General features: G+C 35.6%; 1 protein-coding gene across 6 annotated transcripts in view; it reads left to right on the forward strand.

Annotated features, from left to right (window-relative positions):
• MALRD1 (MAM and LDL receptor class A domain containing 1) overlaps nt 1-27,659 on the forward strand; it is a 248,132-nt gene that overhangs the window by 188,464 nt on the left and 32,009 nt on the right. For all 6 annotated transcript variants that reach the window (XM_051802231.1, XM_051802232.1, XM_051802234.1 and 3 more), the window contains 3 exons: nt 5,101-5,376; nt 8,544-8,669; nt 9,750-9,816. In XM_051802231.1, coding sequence (XP_051658191.1) covers nt 5,101-5,376; nt 8,544-8,669; nt 9,750-9,816 — 469 coding nt within the window. The remainder of the gene's footprint in view (nt 1-5,100; nt 5,377-8,543; nt 8,670-9,749; nt 9,817-27,659) is intronic.

Raw genomic sequence — 27,659 nt, forward strand, 5'->3', positions numbered from 1 at the left:
ACTTGTCTGATTTTTATGTTTTTCTATCTACCTCAGCTACCTAACTTATCTTAAAAGTGTGAAAGTGCCTGTGCAGTAGCACTTTCTGTCCTTAGATAATAACTCAGCCAGCACAGCTGTTGTGAATAAGTTTCACAAAGGAATAGGACCAAATTTAAAATCAGGTTATAGGAGCTAATTAAAATGTCTTTTTTGTGATGTACAAGTAGATTTTATATGCACATTTTTAAACCCTTTCTTTAATTTTGGTTATTTGCCATATGCAAGGTAAAAGTTAATGCAAAATAAAACACAGAGTGCAAAGTAAAATAAATAAGGACTTGTACTCATATTGCTACTTAAAAAGTCATGATTCCTTTAGCTGTAATGGAACATCAGCAATTTACTGCTGTTTTTCATGCAGATCTAAATTCAGACAGTGTTTTGCAGTGCAGAGGTTATTCTTGCTGAAATTGTTTTTGTTTAGTTTACTTTTCATCTGTGTGCAAATACTGAACATATTCTTGAAGATATTTAGTCCTGCTTTTTAGTGGTCATGCAGCCTGAACACAGAAAGCTTTTGTCCTGTCTTCCTTAGAACTTACTATTTTCAGTAGATTTATCTCCAAATCCTTAAACAGTTTCAAAGAGATTCCTTTTTAAAAAAGGAACCTGTACAATATCTCCTCCACTTCTGAACGTGGTCTGAAAATGAGAGCCATGCGGTACTCAGATGAGTGCTGTGTTGGGAACATCTTTTCTGCATTTGGGAAAAGGTGAGGGAAACATTTTCTTGGCATGCCAGTATCAGGTAATTGTTGAATCTAACAGTATTAAGTGACAGAAATTACCTGTGGGCCACAAGGAAATAGTCCAATTTGCATCAAAAAAGCATACTTCAGATTTTGCTGTTTAAATAACTTTTGTATATATTTTCAAGAGGGGAATATAAGATTCATGGATATACATAAGTTTAAAGTTAGTTTCCATGGCTGAGTTGGGTGTGTACCACTGTGTGACTCGGTACATGGAGGGCATTTATGATGAGTCTCTCATTAGTGCCAGCTCATTTTTCACTGCAAACCACATTGCAGTGTAAACCTGTTAGTTAAATTCTTCCCAATGGCAAGGAAACAGAATGAATGTTACCACTCTTAGAAAGAAACATGTCAGTGGGAGATACTATAATGATGAGCTTAAAATAAATAATTACATAGATGGTAGTTTTGAAAACAAGTAATTGGTTTTGCATTAATGTTGCTTGAGATTTCATTTGGAATTAGTTAATGATTTTCTACATTTGCATATTCCTAATTGGTTTGTTTTAAATGTTAGCTATATACAAAATAATATTTTTATAAATTTTCAAAATTTTTACCAGGCAGATTTAATTTATAATTGAGAAAAGCCTTTATAACTTACTTTATTTAAAGAAAATAGATTGAACTTGGGAGTGGAGTTTTGGTAGACCATGACAATCCTGATGTTTTACAGAATGCCATCCAGAGCACAATTTTCCTATTGTATCTGAAACCAAAAAAATGTGAACTAATACATAATGTGAGCTAAAAAGCAAGAGAAGATTCTTATGTTCTTTGAGGTATATCCTCATCTCATGCATGGTTCTGATCTAAAATGATTTCGCTGATTTCAGGGTATGATTTTGGATTTTTATTAATGAATTGAAAACATAAAACAGACCTCAACAAGACCCCTGGTTAACCTTGCCCCTAATTTAACCTCTACCATAAATTGGACACATCTTTGCTGCCCTCAGTGAATACTGCACACTCTAAAATAACTGGTATGCAAGTCAGGAATAATAATAATAATAATAATAATAATAATAATAATAATAATAATAATAATAATAATAATAATAATAATCCAAAATTCAATAAAGCATTTAAGCATTTGCCTAAATATTGAATTTAGTGAGGGATTATTTGCATGCATAAGCTCATTTATATGATTGGGATCATAAGGCTAAACTGATCAGTGCTACAAAAGCCTGGAAATAATTTAACACTCAAGACCAGATTCATAACAAGCAACACATTCAAGACTTATTGAGTTTAAGAGGGGATTTCAGGCTACAGAACAAAGTTGGATAGAAACATATTAGAAACATACATATCATGAACCAGATAGGTATAGAAAATTAAACTGGGTCAGAAGTGCTCACAAATGTCCTATAAATACAATCTTTCCTGCAACATAAACAAGCAACCAGAGAACTGTCAAAAGTATTGGAACTGGGATTGATTTCCACTGTCTCAGAACAAGCATAGAAAAACCAGCACAGGACTATGCAAGGACAAAAGCACGTGTCTAAGCAGAACTGACTGCAGCTTGAGTCATTTTTGCTGTCTAAATGCCCCCTAGGCACTGTGAGGAAAGGGTCAGGAGTAACAGAAAGAAAAAAATTTGCAAACTAATATAATCATATCCTTTAACACAGCCTGGCTAAGGGAAACGGGGAAGGTCACTCAAAGGGTCGGAAACAGGTTGTAGGTGCAACAGGAGTGAACACTTTATTAAGATGGCTTCCCCCTTATATAGGAGAAGCTGGGGAACTTTCTGGAATATTACAAATAGGAGGAGGGGTTTGCCAAGGAAAAGATACAATTGGATATGGACAAAAGGGGAGGAATCACAATTGCATAATTAACAAGAGGGGAGGAGTAACAACCTTGTAAGGGAATCAACAAGGGATAATAGGGGGTAGATTCTTTACAAACATTACAAAACACAACCTGACAACCCTGTTTTAACATTAAACTCTAACTTAATTTGTAACGTCCCTTATTGGAAGGTAAAGTCTGTAATCTTAGACAAAGTCTTCTTCCTCTCTCAATTCTTTCAAAGCTGCGATCCATCTCCAGTACTGTTCTTTTTCTTTTCACTCATCATCCACATCCCTTTCTTTTTCTTTCTTAGAGCAAGTGCAAACTAAAAATACAAAATAATTCTTATATGCAAATTCTATATGACAAACCAATTTCTAACACCTTTATGGGCTACTATTATTAACTATCTGCTAAAATACAGTATCAAAGTAGGAAAAAATGCAAAATATAGAGCACATCTAATTTGTGCAAAATCAATCTACAATTTAAATGTCTATGATCAACTATCTAAAGGCAACTTTCAGAAGCCTTTTGAAGTAGCATAAATGAAATTAATTTTTTTAACTAACATATTTGTAAAGGACATGAAACCACAATATTTTCAATCCCATGTACACATCTTTGAAAGAGTTATGACATAATTCTGAATACAAACAGGGCAAAAGATCACTAGATTATTACTTTCACTGCATCAAAATCCACTTCTATTGTTTATGTTTAGATTATGTTCAGTGTATCAAATACATTTTTCTATCAGCATGACAGAATTTAATAACACTAGTGGTAAGAAGTAATGTCAGGAATATTCTAGTGTACGAAGTGTTTTAATTATGACTTTTTTTATAAAGTCAATATGAAACCCAAAAATATATCATCTAGAAAAGGTCTATATTAGACAGAAATTTGATCTCTTTTTCCTGTAATGGTTTCACAAGAAACAAGGTAGTAAAATAAGGTTAGTATTCGGTTTATCTGAATGCATTAGAGGCTAATTGGTTTTGGTACAAAATGCTGATATTCACAATGCAGGTACCTTAGAAAATGAGCATGTTTCAGCAAAGTTCTTATGCTGTTAAACCCCTGCCTGGTATTCTGGTATTGCAGAATACACAATCATACTTCTATGACCAGTAGATTAGAAGTCATGACAAAATCCAGGTACTCCCTTACAGTGTCATGCCTTAATGTGGCAGTAAAATTTGACATCCGAGGTGGGAGAACAATGTTTGCACCATTTCAAAAAACAAGCTAAAACCCATCCATAACTTTTGTGCCTGATCTGCTCTGCTTCAGCCCAAGTCAACAGTAAGCCTCCTATCTTTACAGAAGTGGTGACATTAATTTGTCTTTCCTTGTCTCTAACAATCATATTATATTCTTTACTCACCTGGTGCAAACTGACTTTGAAAAGATTAAATGTATAGAGTTAAGTTCTAGAGATTCTTTTCTTTTCTCTGCACAAAAAAAGTACAGGAATCCATCACATTGCTTCCATGGTAGACACTAGCATAGAGATGGATGGTATAAAGAATACAACATTAGCCTAGCCAGCTACTTAGAAAACAGTTTCCCCATATAGTTCTGAGTCCTCTGATGGTAAAACTCAGTTGCAATGATTTTTGTAGGAAGAAAGAGGGACTTTAGTGTCTGAGACAAATTTGTTTATATATACATGATCACAGAAAGCTTTTTCCAGTATTTTCTTCCAGCAATGCAAGCAAGCATGGGCTATTTCTTTTTTTTTTGTCAGCTGTCTGAATTAGTTAAAGTCTGAAATTTTAAGAACATGTTTTTAACTTAGTTGTACGCTGGAAACTTACTTTTATCTAGTATCTTCTTTGATTTAATTCTCTATCACAACAAACTAAGCTATGGAACCAGAGTGATGATACACTACATCAGTAAAAATCTTTGTTATTACTTCATGAAAATCTTTTTCTTACTCTGCTGAAGGTTCAGACCTTACCTTTCATTATAGCTTTCCATGAACTGTGCTCCTTGTTGATCAAGACTTACATAGTCTTTGATTTTTCTTCACCTATTCAGAATGCAAATAGAGGAAGATTGTAACATGAGGGGTATTTTAATGCTCTCCAGATACAGGGTGAAAGACAAGATTTATTAATACTTTAGTATTAACCTTTCTATGTGTACATGCCAAAAGAAGTAATAGGATCAAAATAAATGCTGAACGTGGGCTTTAGAAGCAAAATGCTGCAGCAACAGCAATGGACTTAATATGAGACAAAATGTTTTTAATACTGTGTTCTGCACTTATGAGCTGTGTTTTTATAGAACTTGGATTGGGCTTCATCTACTGAGCAAACCCGTCTCTGTTGCAAAAGAGTGGGAAGACTCGTTAGTAGAGGTGAAAAGCCAATCGAGCTGGGTGATAGCTGGTTGCCTATGAAATGCAGCCCTTATGTATATCTCAAAGGCAGTATGAATGACTTCTGAAAGAAGAGAATCAATATTCTTTTTTCCTCTGTAGGATCAGCTGATCCACACCCTCCAACTTGCAGCAGTGACAAGTTCACATGCGCGTATGCGCAGCAGTGTTTGTCCCTCGCTGCAAGATGCAACGGGGTTGAAGATTGTATGGATGGAAGTGATGAAATGAATTGTCCCATGGAGAGGCCTACCACCGTGACTCCAGGCTCCTGCAAGGAAACAGAGTTCCTATGTCCCTCCACTGGCTGTATCCCATCCCTTCTGAAATGCGATGGTGTGTCTGACTGCCGCCTTAACGAAGATGAAATTGGCTGCCGTAAGTTACTTTCATTGCTAGAGTTATGGCAATGCTAACTTGCCTAAACCAGTGATGTTTTAGGAAAGAAAAAGAGCAATATAATGAAGTATAATGTAAAATTCACCATTCCCTCATCAAAAAAACACTATGTATCACGTATAATGCTGCAGAGACATTTTACTGCAGAGACACTTTACATTTCCGAATAGTTTCGCTTATGCATTCTTATTCCCTGCCTATCAACTTTTGTAAATGCTTAAAAATTTCTGTTGTATTTCTGTTAATAATTGCAAGCATTTCTACATTTTTTCCATAGATCAGTCAGCTGCATTTGCATTGGCTCTGTAATCTCTGATTCCAATATGACAGATAGACTTTAGCAGTTCTATAATTCAGTAACATTCAAGACAGTCCTGACCTTTCAAGGATTTTTAAATCAAGTTTGTTCATGCAGCAGCAGCAATCTCTGCCCCAAGCAAGGAAAAAGGATCACAAACAAAACACAAGGACAACAGGCTTTGAACTCTGCACATCTGCCCATTTCAAAACATTTCATTATTGGTATATGAACTGAGGCCTATGCATTCTAGGAATTTCAAAATAATTAGCTACATAAAAAAAAATAAAGAGGATTTTTGAATATAAAAACTTTTCTTCCTAAACTTTTCATGTTGTAAAAGTTTTTCTGACATTATATTTTATACTTATCAGAACAAAAATAAAAGGTAAATATCAGTTTGCAGAGGGTTAGAAATTTGAGTTCTTTAGATTTTGTGTCAAAACTACTAAATATTGCCATTGCACATGCAAATTAGTGTATCAGACTAGCATGGATTTGGCAAACTATTTGTGTATGTCTTTTGTTCAGAAGTGAGCTCTGTGGTCTTGTTGGCAAAAGACATGATTTTGGAGGTATCTCTTATCTTAAATTCTACATAACCCGAAGGCATGTAGAAATTTTATATAGTCCTTTCTTGAAATAACCCTCTCATCATTAATCTTCCTTTGAGTTGTTTCCTCTTCAATCTGTCCTCCATTAGAACTCTGTGCTGTGTCCTACGGCATGCACATCCCAACTCCACACCACAACAGTTAATGTAGACTCTCAAAATCTGAAAGCCACAAGATTTCTATAATTATCAGTATCCCCCAAAGAATTGAAATGTTGGGAGGTTGGGGAGTTTAGGGGGGTTGTTTGAGGGGGGTTGTTTTTTTGTTTTGTGGTTTGTTCTGTTTTGTTTAATTTATTTTATTGCTTTGACTTCTAAATAATGCCCAGAAATTGAGTGGAAATTAAATCCTGGTCTAGTCCAAGAACAAAAGTTCTCCATGGATGTTGCACACCTTTGGGGTTCTCAGTGGGGTGGAAACTTATTCAGGTCTGTAATCACATTGTGTTACTCCAAAGTTCAGTTCATAGTATAGAAACATGTGACTATTGGCATTATAAGATAGAAATACAGAAGCAGAGATTTGTGTTTCTTCTATGAAGAAGATACTGGTTGCAGGTAAAGCAAAAAGAAAGTGGTTAGTGCTAGTTTGGAATGGAATCAGTGGAAAGCTGATTACTGTCACAGCTGGTGCTCAGATCAAACTGTGTATGCCATGAGAGCACAGCATTTAATCTCTAGCTTTTTACTTTAAACATGTGAAAAGCCATAGAAGTTTGTCAACAGAGAAAGGTCAGAGAGAAAAAGTAAATATCTCAAAAAATGTATTTATTTTATTGAAATTTATGCATAATCTAAAAAATTATTGTTTTGCTAGTAACTCCAGTGTGTGTGTACTGCAATAATAGCACAGATTGAGAGTGGTTTTTTAATTTTTTTTAGATTTTAGACTGAAAATTAATTTTTTTTCCTTGATGCAGATCCAATATACCTGGTGATTTTAGAAAACTTCAATTTAGGAATTACTGACACCTTCCATTTTGTGTCCCATAGTAATTTCATTCATTTAAGTTTAACAAGAGGTGGTCAAAAATGTTCTGGGTTCTGAATTCAGGAATTCACCAGGGAAAGTTTTCTTCTTGGATAAAGACTAGTTGTCAAAATGCATCTTGCAGAGATTAGGCATAAAGCTCAAAAGAAAGCCAGGACAAAGCAAAACAAACAAACAAAAAGCATTACTCAGATCTTTACTAAAACCACAGTTTGTACCACAGAAATACTTTTCTTCATGACTTAGAGATTTATGCAGACAGAATTTCCTGTAGACTTCACACAGCAGTTAGGTTGTACAGTAGTGTGCTAATACTGTTTTATATCAACTAATGTAGTGTTATTAGTTGCATTTAACAAGAAAATTATGTAACTGTTTTCCAGTTATAGATGTTCTACTGGGCCATCCCCTTTCTTGCTGTCAGTTTTAGTGAAGGTTACATTATCTCACCTATTTAATCTCTAAAGCAAACATATTAGCACCAATGGGATGTATATATTACTTTTTTGCAGATCCCAACACCATCTGATTGAGTGCTAATACCAATGAATAAAAAATGATTTCTGAGTTTTCTGTAGTGAACTAAAATCTTGTGATCCTGGTAGGTTTTAAACACCCAGGAAATATTAAAGATTATACTCTTTCAAACAGACTTTCTACAGGTTTAATTGGACCTGCAAAACTAAATATAGACAAAAATCTAATAATTTCACTTTCATGTCTCCATTGTTTTCAGTGCCTCCATGTGCTCTTAACATTCTTTGCTTCAGCACTGATAACTTAATGTCATTCTCTTGAATTGCAAAGTATTTAGCAGTTAGATCCATTTGTTTGACTGTTCCCTCTGTAATGTGTTACAATATTATGTGTTAAAAAATTAATTCCATCATTTTAAAACTGGTTGATGAATGAAAGTTGATTATGCTTTGTGATATCTTTTTATGGGTTTTCTTTGGGGTTTTGCAGCCTACGGTCTCAACATTTTAAGTTAATATGCCCTCCTCCTCTTCTTCACAAATATTATATGGGAAAATTCAGTTTCTCTACCATCTGTGCTCTGTATTTGTTTACTTATTTAGCAACTCAGTAGTAAAGTTACATGCTTTTGAAGATGAAAGCTTGTAGAGGTCACACAGATGCAAGTTTATAGCCTACAGTATGAATCAGGCTTCTTCTGCTAGTTTTTTAACAGTGAGAAAAAGAAATACAGCGGATAATAACCACCATGTTACTTTTTGTTTCAGCCATTAAGGATTGTTTCAATGGTTCTTTGTTGTGTGCATCAACTAATCAATGCATAGCAGTCTCCCAACGTTGTGATGGAATTGCAGACTGCATTGATTTCAGCCTTGATGAGTCCAGCTGTTCAGGTACTTAGTTTTGCTTAAAAATATAATTTGAAATAAAGAAAGTATAGCTATTTTCTACTGAATCTTTAGGCGGTCCTCAAACTTGACCGAGTTTCCTCTTCTAAAACTCTATCAAATTATATCAGGCATGAGTCTTCCTGATGAAAGTATGACACAGATGAAAGAGGGGAAAAAAGATGAAAAATAATATGCTTAACATCTTCACAAGAGATGTTTCTTAAGGTATAAACGCATCGTTAAAAAAACCCCAAACTTTACAACCCATTGTAGTATACTATTAGGCACTCCCTTAATTTTAACCAGTTGAGTAACCCACTTATTAACCCATATTTTTGAGTTAATAGGATTGTTTGGGTTTTGTTTGTTTGTTTTTTTCAAGTGTATTGCAAATCCATGTTGTAAGATAAACCCAATAGCATTTGTTTTAGCACAATGAACTTGCCACAATATTCAGGTTTGGTTTGCAATAGTTAAATGGTGGAGAAAGATAAGTACAGGGCAATAATACATATTCAATCTGAATTTATTTTTATTAATAAAATCTAACAAAAATGTAGATAATTATGTAAATAATTAAATCTAGGTTCAAAGCATCCCATTCAATGACACAAAATTACTGCTGTTCTTTCCCGAGACAGTTACAAACACTGGGCCAGTTCTATGTTAACAGTACCCCCCTAGCTTTGCTGAAGATGCTTTAGAATTTAACTCAGTTTTTACAATTTTAAGAGTTATGTGATAAAGTTCACAATGTATGCCATGTATTGCAAAAATATAATTTGGGTCTTATTTTATATATTTTTATTATTTGAAAATAGAGTCAGATGAAGATCTGACTGGAGAAAAATTTGAAGCCTGCTCAAGTGAAGCATCAGGATTTCTATAAGAGAAAGAGCACGCTATTGCTTATAATGTACTCATGACTTCACATTTATATCACCAAGACCGGGTCTAAAAGAAGAAGTTTTGGAAGTGTTAAACACCAAAATGACAGATGTGAATATTCTGCCATTTTGAAAATTAGACAATGACAAACATAAAAACAGAGGGAAATTATAATCTTTAATTTTATGTTTGCAGTTTGTCCTGAAGAATACTGCAAAAATGGAGGAAGATGCATCATCAAAGGTGACGTTCCATTATGCCAGTAAGTTTCATTGGTGATTGACTTGTGTTTGAGGTTGGATAAACTTGCTGTTAAAAGAGAAGTTTTGCTCCCCAGAGGCAGAAATGACATTCAATAGAAGTGTATTTCTTCAATTGTCTTTATGTCTACACTATTTTTATTTACATTTAGTGAGTTAAATCACATTTTGAGAAGAATATTATTTATCAGATAGAATTTTCTGTAACTTTCATATGTCACTACGTGAGACAACCTGTTGGCCTGACACCCCGTTTTCTGTGTCTCATGTTTCACATCAACATTTAACAACACATGCTTCTGTGCCTTATATGCAGCAGGTGTTTCGTACCTCAGAGAAGATTTTACAGCATGCCATATACTCATCTTTACCTTTTTGGCATGTGTTTGGAAAAAGAAAATAATGTTTTTCCACTTATTCCAAAAAAAAAAGGTTTAAACATATGCTTGCATTTTTTTTTTTTTGGATATGCTCTATGCTGAAAAAGAAACAATGTATGCAATTCTGATGTAGAAAGTACAAGTCATTAGAGGGTGTCTCAGGCTATCTCAAGGAATTCATTTACACAAGCTATCACACTGTTTCCCATCGGGAAATTACAGGAGACTTTTGAAGTGCAAAGAAAGAAATGGTATGCATTATCGTGCTTTTGTCTTTCACATGCTTCAGTGGATCTTGCCAAAGAGTTTGCCAAATTAATAAAGAACTCACTGTTTTATCAGAGTATCTATCTTAGTCAAGACTAGACATTAAGGTTTGTCTCCCAGTTGCTAGAAAATGCACATTAATAAGCCTGCTTTGTCTTTCAAGACAAGTTTATCCTTTCCTCGTCAAAGAAATATAATAAATAACCTACTCAGAAAATATAGGCACTTTCATACAGGGTACTTTGATTTGACTTTCAGAAAACAGTTAATTACCTGTAGATTTCCCAAAGAATCTCCTCTATTATAGAACAGAGAATAGTCTCTGCAAGAAGCTTAGAATTTCATTAAGGTGGCTGTTTCAAAACTTCTTGGAACCCATAAAGAGAGAAAAGGGACAAAAACAACAGAGAAATATTACAGATGAAATAGAATGAAAAGTCAGCAGAAAATAAAGGGATTTGGAACAGGGAGTTTACAATTTGTAGATTAAGTCATTGATCAAAAAGAAAATTGCTTGTAGGGACAAAGCACTGCAGGAGTAATTGAGATTTTAAGCATACAAGAGAATTATAAGATTTGAACTGATGTTCAGACTTGCAAGAGAAAGGAAACCAAACTAGCAAGTCTTCTTTATACACAGAAATAAAAGACAGTTGGAATAAAAACAGTAAATTAAACTAGTAAATAAGGTACTTTCCCTCAGCATTCAATAAGAAACATGATATTTAACTCTGATGCAATGCATAGGCAATCAGAGAAAAGGGACAGAAATTAAAATGACCTAACTGATGGGCTAACATAACTCCAAGAGTCATATGTGCTTGTGTTGGGGAAATATGTCATCTCTGTTCAATAGTGCATGTTGTAATAGTCAGAGGCTTCCTGAAAACTCTGCCAGCAAGGGAAGTGACTGGAGAGTAGCAAATGGAGAAGAAAAAGGATAACCAAATCAGCAGTCTGATATCAATACCATTCAAGGCTTTATAATTACTCATACATATAATAACAACAGGAGAGGTAACCATTTCTGAGATAAACTTCAGCATGACTTTTTTGAAATCCCACTTGTCAACACTATGAAAAAGAAAAAAAAAAGAATAAAAATGTACGTAAAATAAAAACTGTAGAAGTATACCAGTTTTCATTTCCTAGGGAAATTTTCATTTTCACATATGTGCACTGATGTAGCTTAAATATGCAAGGTAAATATTTAGGGTGTCAACCTGGCTTTCTTTCAGTAGTAAGTAACTAAGAAGGGTGGAAGGTGAGTAATGGGCGAAAGGTGAGCTCTGACATCCCTCTATGAAGAGAGGAGACCAGGTGGAAAAGGGAACAGTGGATACAAGTCTAGATAAAGTTCCAGTATATATTGGAGTGAGTAACAGAGTTGGTGTATCAGATTACTGTAATTTCTGTTCATACTACTAAGAAAAGTTTCTCTTAGCTGGTGCATAATGATTGCACTAATATCAGTGAGAGGTCACAATATTTGATAATGTGACTGATTGATATACTCGTGGATGTTCTCAGTGAGAGTTTGTTGTGAAGAAATGCAGAGAAAGGATCCTTTGTGGGTGATGGTTAGCTTCCTACTTTAATGAAACAGCTTGATTGTTATCCTGGTCCTCCTTGGTATTTCAATTTTTAAGTTTGAAAGCCACTTGCATTTGCTTCTCCTATTTGGCCAGAAGGCTACTTGGGGTGCACATCAAACATGGTTATCTTGGTTTTACTATTTCATGGGTATTTTCTTTGTTGGCCAGACTAGATGGGGCTTTAGTCTGAAATTCTATGGCCACTCTCATTTGACAAAACGTGACTCCTTTGGTCCTAAGTGAGGTCTCTTCTGTAGCCATGCAGCCAAGTGTCTGATGCTGGCAATCAGCTACTGTGATTGCTCATGCAAATCATGATCATTTGAGCAATGATGACTAGAATTTTTGCAATTTCAATCCTCTGATTTCAAAATCATTCCTTTGATTATATGTATACTTTCCCCAACTGTTTTTCTAGTGGTTTTTTGTGTTCATTTTGTTTTTGTTTCAAAGTAGACCACAGACCTCTGGAAACATAGGAGAGGAATATGGATGAGAACAAGCAAACTGGGAAAAGTATGTTTGTAACACACTGAAATGGAATGGTGAGGCTTTAAAGACTGTACTAGTGTTGAAAAATAGAACCACTGAGAAAAAAAAAATATTTTACCAGACTGTTAATACTTAATTTTCATTCTCATCCGACTAAACAAGAATAATATAAAACATACACATTTAAAATATACTAAACCTCACATATAAAATATCAGATCATTGTCAAGTCAGCCAACAGTTTGGGCTGGAAGGGACCTGCAAAGTTCATTTAGTTCAAACCCCCTGGAGTGAACAGGGACATTTTCAACTAAATCAGGTTGCTCAGAACCCCATCTTGAAACTACCACATCTCTGGGAAACCTGTTCCAGCGTTTCTAGTCTGAATCTCCTCTTCTTTACTTTAAAACCACTATCCCTGGTCCTACTGCTGCAGGCCTTGCTAAAAATAGAATGGAATGGAATAGTTTATGTTGGAAAAGACTTAATACAATTCCTTTTATTTTATACAAATATTTTCAGTGTAATATACCAAATTTCAGAGCAGTTACACTGACAAGTAGTTAAGAGTATAATATGAGTGATCTTATTAATGTTTGAATCATGAGAAGGTTCTGTCCTTTAGCACAAAAAAAGTAATTACGTTCACTGGCCTGTAATTAAACAGTCGTGTTAAAATTTAGAAATACATCTTCATTAAACAGTTTTAAAATTAATTGAATACATACCATCTAGCTAACTGAGCTCTGGAGATTAGAATTCCAAGGAGTCATTATACATAGATAATTAATTTTGGTTGGTTTTGTTAGTTGTATATCTGCATGCTGATTTGGCCCAAAAAATAGAAACCTATTTTGTTTGTTTCTTTTATTTGATAAAAGAAAAGATTATTTTCCCTCTATGTTTAGGAAAAATAATTGGTTTTACAGGGTAGTAATTAATTCAGAGGAGTGGAAATTTTGCTTATTCTTCTTAGAAAAACTAAAAGTTTTGTGGTTTTCTATTTTTTGCTTCTTTCCTTCTCACTTTTAAAATGAGCTTATTATTATAACAGAAAAAAATTATTTTAAATTGCAAATGAAGTATTTTTTCCTCAGTATTACAATAGCAAACAGTATTCCACAAAATAAAAAAGAAAAAAATAAAATAAAGAAATTTTTTGGTAGTGAAGACATTTTTTCAGAATATGATTTTGTCTTCAAAATACTGACTTCTGGTAAGCACAATAAATTTTGGAGAAGGAGCCCTGGAAAGTGGCATGCAGCTTTAAATAATGCCTTGATAGACTGATACTTTTTCCATTTGAGTATCACATGTGGCAAAGGAGGGAAATTCTCATCCTCACTGGACAATATCTTCCAGCAAGAAGTGTAGTTGTTTGGGTTTTTTCTAAATATGTTTTACTTTGGGTATACTCTTACCTGTACTGTTTTACTGTTTTTTGAGGACTGATGGTGATAGTTATCTTTAAAAACTAAAAGTGGGGGGATTATTTTAATATCACGCAGGATGTCATGAAAATGGAGTGCTAATGATATTCCAGACTTACAAGATAAAATGCTTGGAAGCCTCTAGACTGTAATTTGATGGAAATGCAAAGTCAAGAGACTGACAGTATAGAAACAATTCATAAGTAAAGTGAGTTTATAATGGGAGAAGATGGCAGTTTCCATTTCAGCTGTGTGTCCTGCTGCTCTCAGAAATTCCCACTTTAGCTAAAGAGAAGATTGCTGACACAGTAGCTGCTGGAGCACAGCAGATTATTAACTGTTCAAACAAAGCAAACTGAAAAAAACAAAGCAAAAAAATTCATACTTGTTTCACTTCTTTCCTAATAATTTCCTTTTAGATTTATTGAACAAGTGGAAATAGGATAAAGCTATATCTAGCCTATATACTTACGCAAGAAAGTTGTGGTCATGAAAACCAATTCTATATACATGAAGAACGAAACAAGGATGTAGCCATGAATAAAAACAAAAACCATGATGAGTAGTCAAAAAGATAAAACATTGAATCAAATGCTACGCTAAGATTTGCCTTCTGGGAAACAAAGACATATATATATATATATATATATACATATATGTATATAACTACCATAGAAAATTTTTTTACATATCTTTCCATTACTCAAGTGCCATCTGGAAAGCGATGTTGAAGTAAATAAAATAACAAATTCAGGTTGCCTGAGTTGGGTAAAATCGAATATGGGAAGACGGGTTAATATGTCTACTCTCCAGAATAAATTAGACACAATTTGCCCTGAAAGAAAAATACAGTATATTGAGGGAAATGCATTTTACAGAGTTGCTTACAGGAAACTCTTTCCTAAAATTTCTATTTCATATTTTTTTTGTGCTTTATCTCTTCTTATTCAGAAAGGTTGCATGAAATCAAGGTACCTGATACAAAAATACTGTTGCTTTTTGGTTTTTCATGTTTCTAACTTCATAGCCTTCTCCAAAGGAAAATCCCATAGGGATTATTGTGCAGTGCAGCAGAGACTTAGATTCATAAATCTTAGCATTTTGTTCATTTTGTAATAGTTGGAAGGAAGCAATTTTGCTTTTGCTGCTGACTGCCTACTCACAGGATGTTCAGTGATCATTTCACAACAAAAAAAATAGGAAAAAAAAAAATCTAGAATCCACCAGATCCTTCATATAATAGAATTCAGGTAATCATGTTCCTTCATGTAGAAAGAATATGACAAATTTGTCTAATAAGTTTGGTTTTTTCTTTGTTTATTTTCCCCACTTATACCAAAGTACTTCAGTTTGACCAAATCAGTTTTACCTAGTGAGAACCGTGCTATTGAGCAAAGTATCAATTATTTCTTTACAAATGGATTCACTGGCTATCATTTTGTATTTAGAAGCAGTTTACTTCGAGCTTTGCTTTTTTCTTCCTCTTTGAAGATAATAGTATAATCCTGAGGTCAGCTCTTTATCACACTGAAGCCAGCTCCTTCATGCAGTTTGCAGCTCCTAGAAATGATGAAAAAACCCGAGTGACATTTATCTTGGTCAAACCTAATTGAATACATAGGGCGATTTGCCACCTTCTCCAATGAGGCAGCGAAATCCTGTGAAGTTCTCTTGGGAATGGTCTGAATCAGTCGATTGTTGAATCAAAAGATTCCTGGAGGAATCTGTCTTTTTCAATTTTTTTATTATAAAACTAAAACAAGGTTGTCTCTATGTAAACGTTAAAGTTTGACTGTAATTGAAAGTCACGTGATATAATCAATTAAACAAATATGACTGAACAGACCCAAAGCTTGGTTCTACAACAAATGTTTCTGATAATTTTTTTTTGAATTCTTGATTCAAATGTAAATCAGACTTTCTCATTTAACTCTTGGATTTTGGTCTCTTTTTGTACAGAAAACCAAAGCTCAGGATATCTTTAAAACTGGAAGCAAGCTAAGTAGCTTATAGTCTTTCTTTGTTCTCCTGAGGTGAAATATTACTGTAACAAACAGAAAAAGTCTCTCTTGAATGACCCATTGCTAGAATCTGAAGAGCAGTCACAATTGAAGGGCTTATTTTAAATATAGCCCACTGGTCATTTTGGAAAGCAACTATGAACTAAGTGTTTTCAAATTGTCTCTTAATGATATGTGGGGATGTTTTTGCCTGTTACTGCTAAAACATCAGTAAGGAATTTCTGGGACAGTTTCTAAATCAAAGAGCTTTATGAACAGTTTGTACAACCTTTTCTTGCAAAATTTTGGAGTTGAGAGGTGTTAACACTTAGCTTTGGGAATAAAAGTAGCTGTGGATTTCATTATAAAAGCTGAGTTTAGTACTTTATCAACATTATTGCAACTCTCAAGATCAGAGGGAGAATTATATTTTGTGTCTGAACAAAATAATTGATGTTTTAATATGAAGATACTATCATCTTATTGAGAAGGGCATAATTTAGTAGAAACAATGAAAATTACTTGGATATATGAGAATAATAAAGCAAAAATATTTCTCCTCGGTTGTATCAGCAATGCTTAAGGTACTGAAAGCATTCGACTTCTCTGATAAATATCCTATATTTCTCTTTTGATTTTCAATATACTCTTTAAAAAGACTCAAAGTGAAATGAGATAACTACAAGGTGTAGGAAACTACTGCTGGATTTTTATTATTACTAAGTGCAGTGCACTGTACCTCAGAATTACTTATACAAAACTGTAAGCATTATTACATTTAATATTCAGGAGATGGGTTTGTGTACAGTGAGGAGAAGCTTAGGATCTGGAAAGTGTATGTGTAGGAGAGGATGCTTGTTGAGTGATAATATGAGAGATTTTTATATGGGAGAATGTTAATTAATGTTGGATGTTGGATGTTGGATGTTTGCCAAAGTATTGAGGGTTCCCCAAAGAGTTACTCCTACTAACACCAAATGCTCAAGAGTAGCAAACATACACAGAAAGTTTTAAACCACGACTTTTTTTTTCTCTTTTTTTCTAAACAGGAAAGAATAGCAGTAGAATAATAAATACTTTTCAAAAGAGAGAAGAAAGGGAGCAACTGAGGAAGTATAAACAAAAGCATTGCAAAGATGCTTGTGTTACAGCCATTTCTTCTTCACATTCATGTGGCTGTCTTTTGTCCACAGAAATTTAAAAACATCTTTGGGTATATCTATTTATAGGCACATAAATTACATTTTTTGGATTATATTAAATCAAACAATAATTTACACAGTCTGGGTTCAGATTGTCTTACTTAGCTTGAGTAACAGTCTTCTTTCAGACTCAGTCTTCTTGGATTTAAATGAAAGTCAGAGACAGCACTTGCTGTAAAAGCCAGTATTCTCATCCCCAAAAGTTACACCTGCATGTTTGCATATCAAAACTTAATTGAATGACAATTAGCTCTCCATTAAAGCCCTCTCTGTAGGAGGCATCTGGAGGCTGCTGGTTGGATACACCTAATACAAAATTTATCATAAAACTTGTAAACATGACTTTTGGAAAGCATATATATCATGAAATGTGTTGATAGGAGGTTTGAATTATGACTACAATGAGAAATACTGTGGTGCAGATAAGTCTCTTCTGATGGCAGGAAAGATGAGGATGGTAGAAGTCTGTATTTGAGAATTTCTGTTATTGTGTAAGCTGTGTAGAAAAGACATATATCTCGTATTCTGCCCTAACCACACCCTGGTATGTGGCCTACTCAGTCTAACCCACTAACCACACTGGTGACACAATGCTCTCAAGCTATCTTGCGTGTTTGCAATTTTCCCTCTTGTTCAGTCAATGTGAATTTAAGTCTCCAAGAATTATACCCTTTGTGCTGTTGCTAGGTGGCTAAGGGATTTCCCAAAAGCAGCAAATTCTACTAAATGAAGAACTTTTGAACTTTTCTTGCCAGCTTTTGCAGTGTTGACTGACCTGGAAAGCTCCATGCATTTTAATTTTAATCACACACACAAACATAGAGGATTTTTCTCAATGCCTGGAAGGATCTTTTCGTGTTTGTTATTGCTCTAATCAGCTACTAGGCTACATTTCTAAGCAGGAAGCAGTAACTGTGTGCTATTCCCACACTGACACTTGTACGCCCTTTAGGAAAAAAGTACACACACCTTTAAACTAAAATAATTCTGTCTGCACCTGGTCTGAAAGTTGCATTTTCACTGTACAGAAATATTTTTCATTCAAAAAAATGTACTGGATTGTAAGATAGATATGAACTGTGAAATATCCTTTAATATTGTTAATGTGTTAAGTTAATGTGGCTCATGCAAGAGTTACAGTATGGATGTCAACACCGGAGTTACTTCAGTAATAAACCTCTCTGGTGGGTGCTGAATGCCCACCAAAGCCACTCTATCACTCCCCTCCTCATCTGGACAGAAAGAGAAAATAAAATGAAAAGTTTGTACATTGAGATAAGGACAGAGAGAGGTGACTGAGCAATTGCCATCACAGGCAAATCAGATTCAGCTTGGGGAAATCAGTATAATTTATTGCCAATCAAATCAGAGTAGGGTAATGAGAAATAAAACTAAATCTTAAAATACCTTCCCCCCTTCTTCCCAAACTCAACTTCACTCCATGATAACTAGGGATAGGACAAGGGGACATAGTTTCAGGCTACACCAGGGGAGGTTTAGGTTGAATATTAGGAAGAAATTCTTCACAGAAAGGGTGATTAGATATTGGAATGTTCTGCCCAGGTGAATTCACCATCCCTGGAGATGTTTAAGGAAAGACTGGACATGGCACTTGTTGCCACGGTCTAGCTGACATGGTGGTGTTTGGTCATAGGTTGGACTTGATGACCTCAGAGATCTTTTCCAACCTAATTGATTCTGTGATTCCTTACTTTTCCACCTCCTCCCCTCCAGCAGTACAGGGGGATGGGAAATGAGGGTTGTGGTAAGTTCATCACAAATGCTGCCACCATTGCTTATGTACTCGACCTGGGCCAGGATTGGGTCCATCTTGCAGCCGGCTGGCACTGGCTTTGCTAAACATGGGGGAAGGTTCTGGCAACTTTTTGTAGAAACCACCTCTGTAGTCCCACCCAGCTACTACAAAAACCTTGCTATGCAAACCCAGTAGTACATCAGTCATCAAATTAGGCTTCAGAATTCAGTAAATTGCAGGAGGTTGAGATTTTGTTTGTTTGTTTTAAATGATGGAGGTGAAAAAGGGTTGGATTTAAATTAATTGTGTATTGGGTTTGTGTGCCCAGGTTTTGGTAGTGGGGAGGGGGCTGCAAGGGTGGCTTCTGTGAGAAACTGCTATGAGCTTTCCCCATGTCCGAGGCAACCAATGCCAGCTGGATCCAAGACAGACCCGCTGCTGTCCAAGACCAAGCCAATCAGAGAAGTTAGTAACATCTCTGTGATAACATATTTAAGAAGGGAAAATAAATTATTGCATGGATGTAATTCCACTCAGAGAAGAGAGGAGTGAGAATATTTTGGAGGAGCAACTCTGCAGACACCAGGTCAGTGGAGAAGGAGAGGGAGGAGGTGCTCCAGGCACCAGAGCTGAGGTTCCCCTGCAGCCTGTGGTGCAGACCATGGTGAGGCAGCTGTGCCCCTGCAGCCCATGGAGGATCATGAGGGTGTAGAGATCCCCCTGCAGCCTGTGGAGGAGACCCACACCAAAGCAACTGGGTGTCCAAAAGAGGGCTGTTATGCTGTGGGAGTCCTGTGCTGGAGCAGGCTCCAGGTAGGGACCTGCTGACCCATGGAGAAAGGAGTCCATGCTGGAGCAGGTCTCCTGGTAGGGCTTGTGAACCCCTGGGGGAACAGGCTGGAATAGTCTGTGCCTGAAGGACTGCACCCCATGGAAATGGACCCAGGTTGGAGCACTTTGCCAAGAACTGGAGCATGTGGAAAGGACCAACACTGGAGAAGTTTGTGGAGAACTCTTTCAACAGAGTGGTAGGGATCCCACGCTGGGGCAGAAGAAAGACTCCTCTCCCTGACCAGTGTCAGAAACAATCCATGATGAACTGACTGCAACCTCCATTCCCCATCTCCCTGTGCCACTGGAGAGAGAGAAGGTGGAACCCAGGAAAGAGGGAGGAGTGTGGGGAAGGTGTTTTTAAGATTTGGTTTACTTCTCATTATCCTGCCCTGATTTTTATTGGTAATAAATTCAATTAATTTCCCCAAGTCAAGTCTGTTTTGCCCATGACAGTAATTATAAGTGATCTCTCACTGCCCTTATCTCAACTCATGAGCCTTTTGTTATATTTTCTCTCCCCTGTCCAGTTGCAGAGGGGAGCAATAGAATGGCTTTGGTGGCACCTGGCATCCAGCCAGAGTCAACCCACCAAAAATTGTTTCCCTAAGGATGAGAAAACTAACTGACCAGGATGTGTGATATTTTATGTGCAGTATGTGTGCTTTTATATCAGCAGACTAGATGACAAATTATCATATGGCTTCCTAGCTGTGCTGAAATAAACTGTGCCTTAACTCACCCTCTGGGCAGCCATATGAAAGCCAAAACCATGGTGATTCTCTCTTTGTTCAGACAGAAAGAATTGTTAACAAGCCCAAACTGGCTTCTCCATTTTTATCTCTAGTTCTGTATGTACTTAGGGCACCTTGGCAGCTGTATAAATTCCTTGGATGGATTTCAGGTATCAACAGTGTAGAAACACATACATTGCACTAGGCTAACCCTTAACAAGTGCCTTTGTTAGAAAAGAAAAGAAAATAGTATTGGAATCAACAATACTTGACAATGGTTTCTTTAATGTAAGTGCTAGGTGAGATTATACAGTAAGGATTGTCTAAATTCTAACATTAAATGTGCTTAAGCTCTAGGTCATTAACTTAGTATATTAGAAAATTGTTTTCATTGCTTCATGAGTTATTTCCACTTAGAACTTTCCAATTTCGTACTTTAATCTTTTTGGCATTCATCCTTATTAACTATTGTATTTTTCCACTGATGAAACACCTGCTCAACTGAGTTTGGTGGTAAAAGTTGGGCAAATAAAAAAAAATTGCTTCAGCTTACAAAAGTGAGCTAACAACAAGTTGACTACATACAGTTATATGGAGCTTGTATTATGCAGTCCTTGCATGCTTGAGTTTCCTATGCAAGCTACTGAAACTGCAGCTTTGCATCACTAGGAGCTGAACAAAACATTTTTAAAGCAGTGCTACTTAGAGATGAATATTCCAATGCTTGTTTTTTACAGAGCAGAATTCCAGTTTACAAATAATTTTTTCACCTCTGGTAACTTTCAGATTTTAAGTACTCTTTCGTAATCCACTGATTTTTATCAGGTAAATTAAAGTGCATGATTTGATCTATATTGTAGTCTATCAAAAAAATTTAAAAATTTAAAACACAGGAGTTATTAACAGACTTCAATAGGTGGGAAAAAAGTACTTTTATTTGCTTTGCTTTTCTTTATCTCTTCTGTAAATTAATATTTTATTAATGTGGACTTTTTTGGGGACTTAGGAAAATGGAAGAAAGAGCTAAAACTTTTTAATATTTTAGTATGTGAAAAATATTGTGTTTACATAGTCATAGAAATTCATGAAGACTACCTTCTTGTCTCTTTTGCTTCTAGAGTTGAAGGTGAAGCAATTTGGCAGAATACATTTTGAGAGGCTATGCAGCAGCTACTCATTATTGTAGCTCTAGTGTTTTAATAGGCCTTATCAAATTTTTCTCCATTTGTCGTGGCTTCCCTTATGTTATCAGTAAAGTCTATCACTATGTTGGTTACTTTTTGTAATGAAATCAGCAAAAAAGCCACAGACTGAGAATGTTTTAGTTAATGGTAGTAGCTGAGAATTTCTTTCTGATGGATCATAAGACAGTAAAGAAAAGCTAAAAATGAACATATAGCTGTGTAGTCAACAATATAAACTGGATTATAGCAGTATAGCAAGTATTCTTCATTTAACATTCATATCTATACATATATATATAGATAATACTTCTAAAGCTGTCTTTCTAATACCTTTCTAATACTATCTGTGCTACTACAGATAGTGAGATACAAGTCTCTGTAAAAAAAGAAGTTGTTGATATACCTGATGCTTTATTCTGAACTACAAAAACCATACTGCTACAGAAACTACATTTCAAGATGGGTCTATGCAACACAACTGTGTATTTAAATATCATGTAGAAGTTGATATATTATCAAATCACTCTTTCTTAGCTTTTTAAAATTATATATTTATTTCTATCGTCATTGAAATATATCAGACGTTAAGGTCAAAGTAAGATTTTAATAGGTGTCATAATGGGACCACAACAACAGACATTATTTTATTTCTCTCTATGTTTTATATGGTTGAACCACTGTGTATATGAAAAAGATGGTGAAACACTAATCAGCTTTCTCTGTGTAGTCTTACACCTCCTACAAGGTCAATGTCACTTGAATTTTAGTCTTATGAAAAAGTCCTCCAGAAAACCTTTTCCTTAATCATCCTGAACTACTCTGAAGTTCTACACTCTGAACTTCCCTTATGTCTACAAGCAGGTTGCATCTGTGCCTTGCACATTCTTTCCTGATTTCTCATTTTAAGATGCATTCTCTTACCTGTCACATCTAACAAAAGCTGTCATCATCATGCACCTCAGTTACTGACCCTCCTTACTTGAATGACTACAAGGTTTTCAGGCTGATGTTCCTCAAAAGCAGTTCCCAAGAGGATTCTTCTGACTGTTGCTTTGACCATATTGTTCTTCTTTTTGTGTCTCTACTCCCTCTTTCTTATTGCATCAAATGTTAATTATTGACCTTGCTTTCCAAGCCTTTATAATTTATTCTAACTCCATCTATCATTTCTCATTTTAAAAATATAATTTGAATACATTTGCTACAACAGAGAATATACCTACCCCTACCCAGAGCACAACAATAGCAATAGATTTTCTATGTTTTTAACAGGTCTCTGCATCCTTGTCAAAGTTTAAGGTACAATTTGACAAAACTCTGTATACTTACTGAACAGAAAGTAGGTTTCTCTTTCAAAATAACTTCATTCCAAATATGCATGAAACAAAGACTGAGCACAGGAAAGATTTAGGTATACACTTTCCTTATAAACCCAGAGGAACAAAGCATAGTACAATAATCTTGCCTTGGACATTTGAACTTCTTTTACAACTTTTTTATCTTCAGCCTCTAGCCACCTTTTATAATTACCTATTTTTTTCCAGTAGTATGAAGTCTTCATAGGTGGTATTGGTATGCAAAAGCTGGAACAAATAATATGGTAAATTTTTAAGGTTTTCTTTATTTGAATATATTTTCTTACAACTATGAAGAATGTGCAAATAGTCACAAAAAATTCACGGCAGTGAACTGTACAGTTCTTTTGTTGAGGCAGGCTAGACTGCAAGATTCAAAGTTATGCTGATAATTAAGAAGCACATGTGTGCTGCAATAGTAATCAAAATTAAAATTTCCCCTTTTTAGGCTGGCTCAAGAAAGTATTTTATAACTCACAAGGTCTTTGGAAAAAAAAAGCAAACAAAACCCCAAACAAACAAAAAAAAATCCCCCAAACCCAAACAAAACCTTTGTTAATACCATGGGCTAAACTCATTCATTTGTACCTTCTTTTTACTTGGAACTGGGAGAAGAACGATTTGCATTCAATTTTTATGATACTAAGGATATAATAATATTTCTTAAAAGGACAGTCAGATTTTACCCTAATTCTGTAAATTCTAATTTACTCAGACTTTGCTAAATGTTACATGATGGAATTAAAATTTAGTTAGATGATTGATCACTTTTTCTCCTTTCATCTTCCCCCCTCAATGACAAGCTAATGAAAATGAGAGTAGAATCACAGTCATAGAATCTTTAAGGTTGGAAAAGGCCTCCAAGATCACCGAGTCCAACCGTTAACCCAATGACACCACGTTTCCACTAAACTATATCCCTGAGTGCCACATCCACATGGTTTTTCAACACTTTTAGGAATGGAGACTTCAGCACTTCCTGGGCAGCCTGTTCCAGTGTTCGACCATCCTTTCAGTGAAAAACTTTTTTCCTAATATCCAATCTAAATCTCCCCTGGTGCAACTTGAGGCCATTCCCTGTTGTCCTGTCACTTTTTATTTGGGAGAAGAGTCTGACCCCCTCCTCACTACAACCTCGTTTCAGGTAGTTGTAGAAACCAATAAGGCTGCCTTGAGCATTCTTTTCTCCAGGCTGAACAACCACAGCTCCCTCAGCCACTCCTCATCAGACTTGTGCTCCAGCCCCTTCGTTGCCTTCCCTGGACACGCTCCAGCACCTCAATGCCTTTATTAGTATTATTATAGTGTTATTCTTGCTCATAGTATTATTCTTGCTTGTTTTCATTCTTAGAATATTTCTTTCAGTACAAGCCTGGGCTGTCACTGTACAAACACATCAGGAACATGTGTATGTTACATGATGAAGGGAAGAGGTTCTGAGGAGATGGAGTAATTTTTTAAAATACGAATAAAAATTTTCCTTCTTGTGAATGAAGTGTGTCCTCATTAAAAGGTATTTCCATCCAATATGCCATGACACTCTCCTTTCTAATGTTTCTAAAATACAAAAGATGTCAGAAGACTCCTATCTGTAGCTCCTATTCTGGTGTAGTGTGGTGAGTTGACCCTGGCTGGGCACCAGACGCCCAGCAAAGCCACTCCATCACTTCCTTCCTCAGCTGGACAGGGGAGAGAAAATGTAACAAAAGGCTCATGGGTTGAGAAAAGGACCATGAGAGCACTCACCAGTCACCATCATGGGCAAAATAGACTGACTTGGGGAAAATCACTGATGGGCTCAGCCTTCACGAACAGCAAGTATGTTTTGGAGTTGTGGCTGCCATGGGCTCTGTTGGATGGGGAAGCTCCTGGCAGCTTCTCACAGGAGACACCCCCTTAGCCCCCCTGCTTCCCAAACATTGCCACACACAAAAAAAAACCATGTAGCATTAGTGAAACAGGAAGCACAGAGTAACTGTAAAAGACATTTTTTTTAGTGGTTTAAAAAATGATTGCAGCTAAGTATCCAGAGCAGTGCCAAGTATACGCATTCCTCATGAGCAGTTTCACTCTTCTGCAACAAAGAACCCGCATGGAAATATTTTTTTTGCTCTTGTTATTTTTAGGGCAGTTCAAGCAGCAGTTTCAGACACAGATTTATGAAGCCTGAGAATAATTGTACAAGTCTGGAATTGAGGATTTTTGAGCTTAAGATGTGCAGTTCCCCTAACATAAGGTCTTCCAAAGCATACAAGCAATTTTAAAGCTCATATCTCACCTACTTTCAAAAGCGTTTTGATGAAATGTTGCTAAATTATTAATAAAGTTTATCCTTTTCATTTGTGGGTTACTTCTTCATCATTAACAGGTTTCTGATAATGCTGTCTCTCCTTCAGCATTTTTGGTGTGCCTTTTTCAAGCTCTTTTTGAGAGGGACTCTTTGGAGTTTTGATGAGCTTTGATGAAAAGGGACCCAGATATAATAACAACCACAGGATCTGCAATAGTAAATTTTAAGTATGTAAGCAGGTGTTAAGTTTCTACATGTTCTTAGAGACCTGAGAAGTCAGAAAAACCATTTTTGAAGAAAAAAAAACGCCAAAACCCTGTTGTATAAACGTGGAAGCATAATATGAGTCTTTGCAGAATTCTTGGATTTTCTTATTTTCTCATTTCAAAAAGCTGAAAACCAAATCAATAAACAGCACATTTTTTTTGCTATTTATTTTTTAGTGTTACTGAAGCTTCTGGAAGACTAGTCAGAACAAGGCAATGATAGATGTACATAACTGTTTGATGAATAGATTCTGCTGGACTTTAGTTGTGAAGTATCGGACTCCAATTAAGAGTGATCAGTAAATACTCTTTTCAGTATATACCAAGGCAAAACTGGAATTATTTATTCCACCTGGAATCAAAGCTCAGCTTTCAATCAGGCTTTTATCTTTTTGTTGATAATGTCACATATTATATGCAGGAATAAATCAGATATCCTAAATAACAATCAATATCTGTCCATCTTTAATCTCTACTCACTTCTTTTATGGAAACACTGGCTTATGTGTTCATTTCAGCTTCCTTAGAATGACTGCAAACTAAATTCCTTGTAGGAAAATAACGACGATATTAATAGAAATTCCACATCTGGATCTAGGATAGAGCCTACATATCTGTTATCAATGAATGTATCAAGATTCATTTGTATGTTCCAAAGCATGCAAGGGTAAGATAGGAATTGATGGAGATACATTAGCTCTCTAAACAGTGCCAATCTTTCCAAATAATTACTCTAAGCTTACAGCCAGTTCAGGCAAACCACAATTATATGCAGATCATAAGGAATGGAAGGATTATTTGCCTTTCCGTCCACATTCACTTTGAAATCCTGTGTTTATGAAATGTCATGAGAAAAACACTGCATTTGCTAACCTGCCTTATGATTAGCTAAGCTGGAGTTTAGGTCCCACAGAACGGCTTTCTTCCACTGCATGGTTACCACAAAATAAGCACATCTGCTGTAACTTTAAAATTGTGGATCCAGTAATGTTTTCCTGTCCACCACAGATATGGCACACAGGACATTTCTCCAATTCTTGGCTCTTGATTCCCAGTGAAGTCACCACCCACAAAGTATTGTCTGTGCAAGTCAGACTTTGGCAGCAGGCTCAAGAGCAAAGGCTCAGACTCAAACCATAAGAGATATGTCAGCAAACAGTTTAACTTCCTTTTTGCTGTGTGGGTGACCAGAGTAACAGGAAGGCTGCTTTTATTGAATCCTCATGGAAAGTAAGTTCTCAAAGTCTCTTTCTTGAGGAAGAAATAAAAGAAGAGTTGGAATGGAACTGCTTAGGGACAAGCTCAGGAAAACATAATTAACCTGAAATGTAAATAAAATTACATAAAATGTTATTCACAAAACTGCCAAGTGCATAAACAGCAAGCGTTGATCTCAAGTTAACCCTTTAGACTTTCAAGAAAAGACTGTCTGAGGTGCTAGCAACATTTCAGTGGTGAAATAAAAAAACAGTATTCAGTTCTCAGTTTACAAAATGGAGTAGATCCTTCAGTTTGCACTGATGTTTATGTAGTTTCTAAAATTTATATATACCCGCAACAAATCCTGTTTCTACTCTTGCCAGCACTTTGACCCCATAGGCTTTGTACTTCTAGATTCATTCTTGAGCACTAAAAGAAGTTCGTAGTAGTAACACCACAGTAATAATTGAACCAATTCTTCAGCTGATGTAAATGTTCTTCTCTCCGTCTGGAAGTGAAAAGTGAAAAAGACAGTCAACATTACACCAATCCAATGTTCACTGCATAAATTAGACAACATTTTGTTCATGTCTTACAAAGAGGAATTACTTTGAAATAGAATTTTGCTTTAACTTATTTTGTGTTAGACTTGAAGATACTGTTTTTAATGAAAAGGATCTATTTTTTCCTCTTAATTTTGATTTTGTTGCTAAAGAGTCCTTAAAAAAACTTTTAAGTGACCAGAAATAAGCTGCTGGTCTGCTGAACAATGAAACAATTTCATCATGGTATTGAACTGTATAAATTACTTAAGGACAACACTTGACTTCGATTTTTTTTCATTTTTTGATTCGAAGTTTGTG

This window comes from Manacus candei, unplaced genomic scaffold (assembly GCF_025592945.1).
Source record: "Manacus candei isolate 608988 ecotype Guabito, Panama unplaced genomic scaffold, ASM2559294v1 h1tg000056l, whole genome shotgun sequence".
Lineage (NCBI taxonomy): Eukaryota > Metazoa > Chordata > Aves > Passeriformes > Pipridae > Manacus > Manacus candei.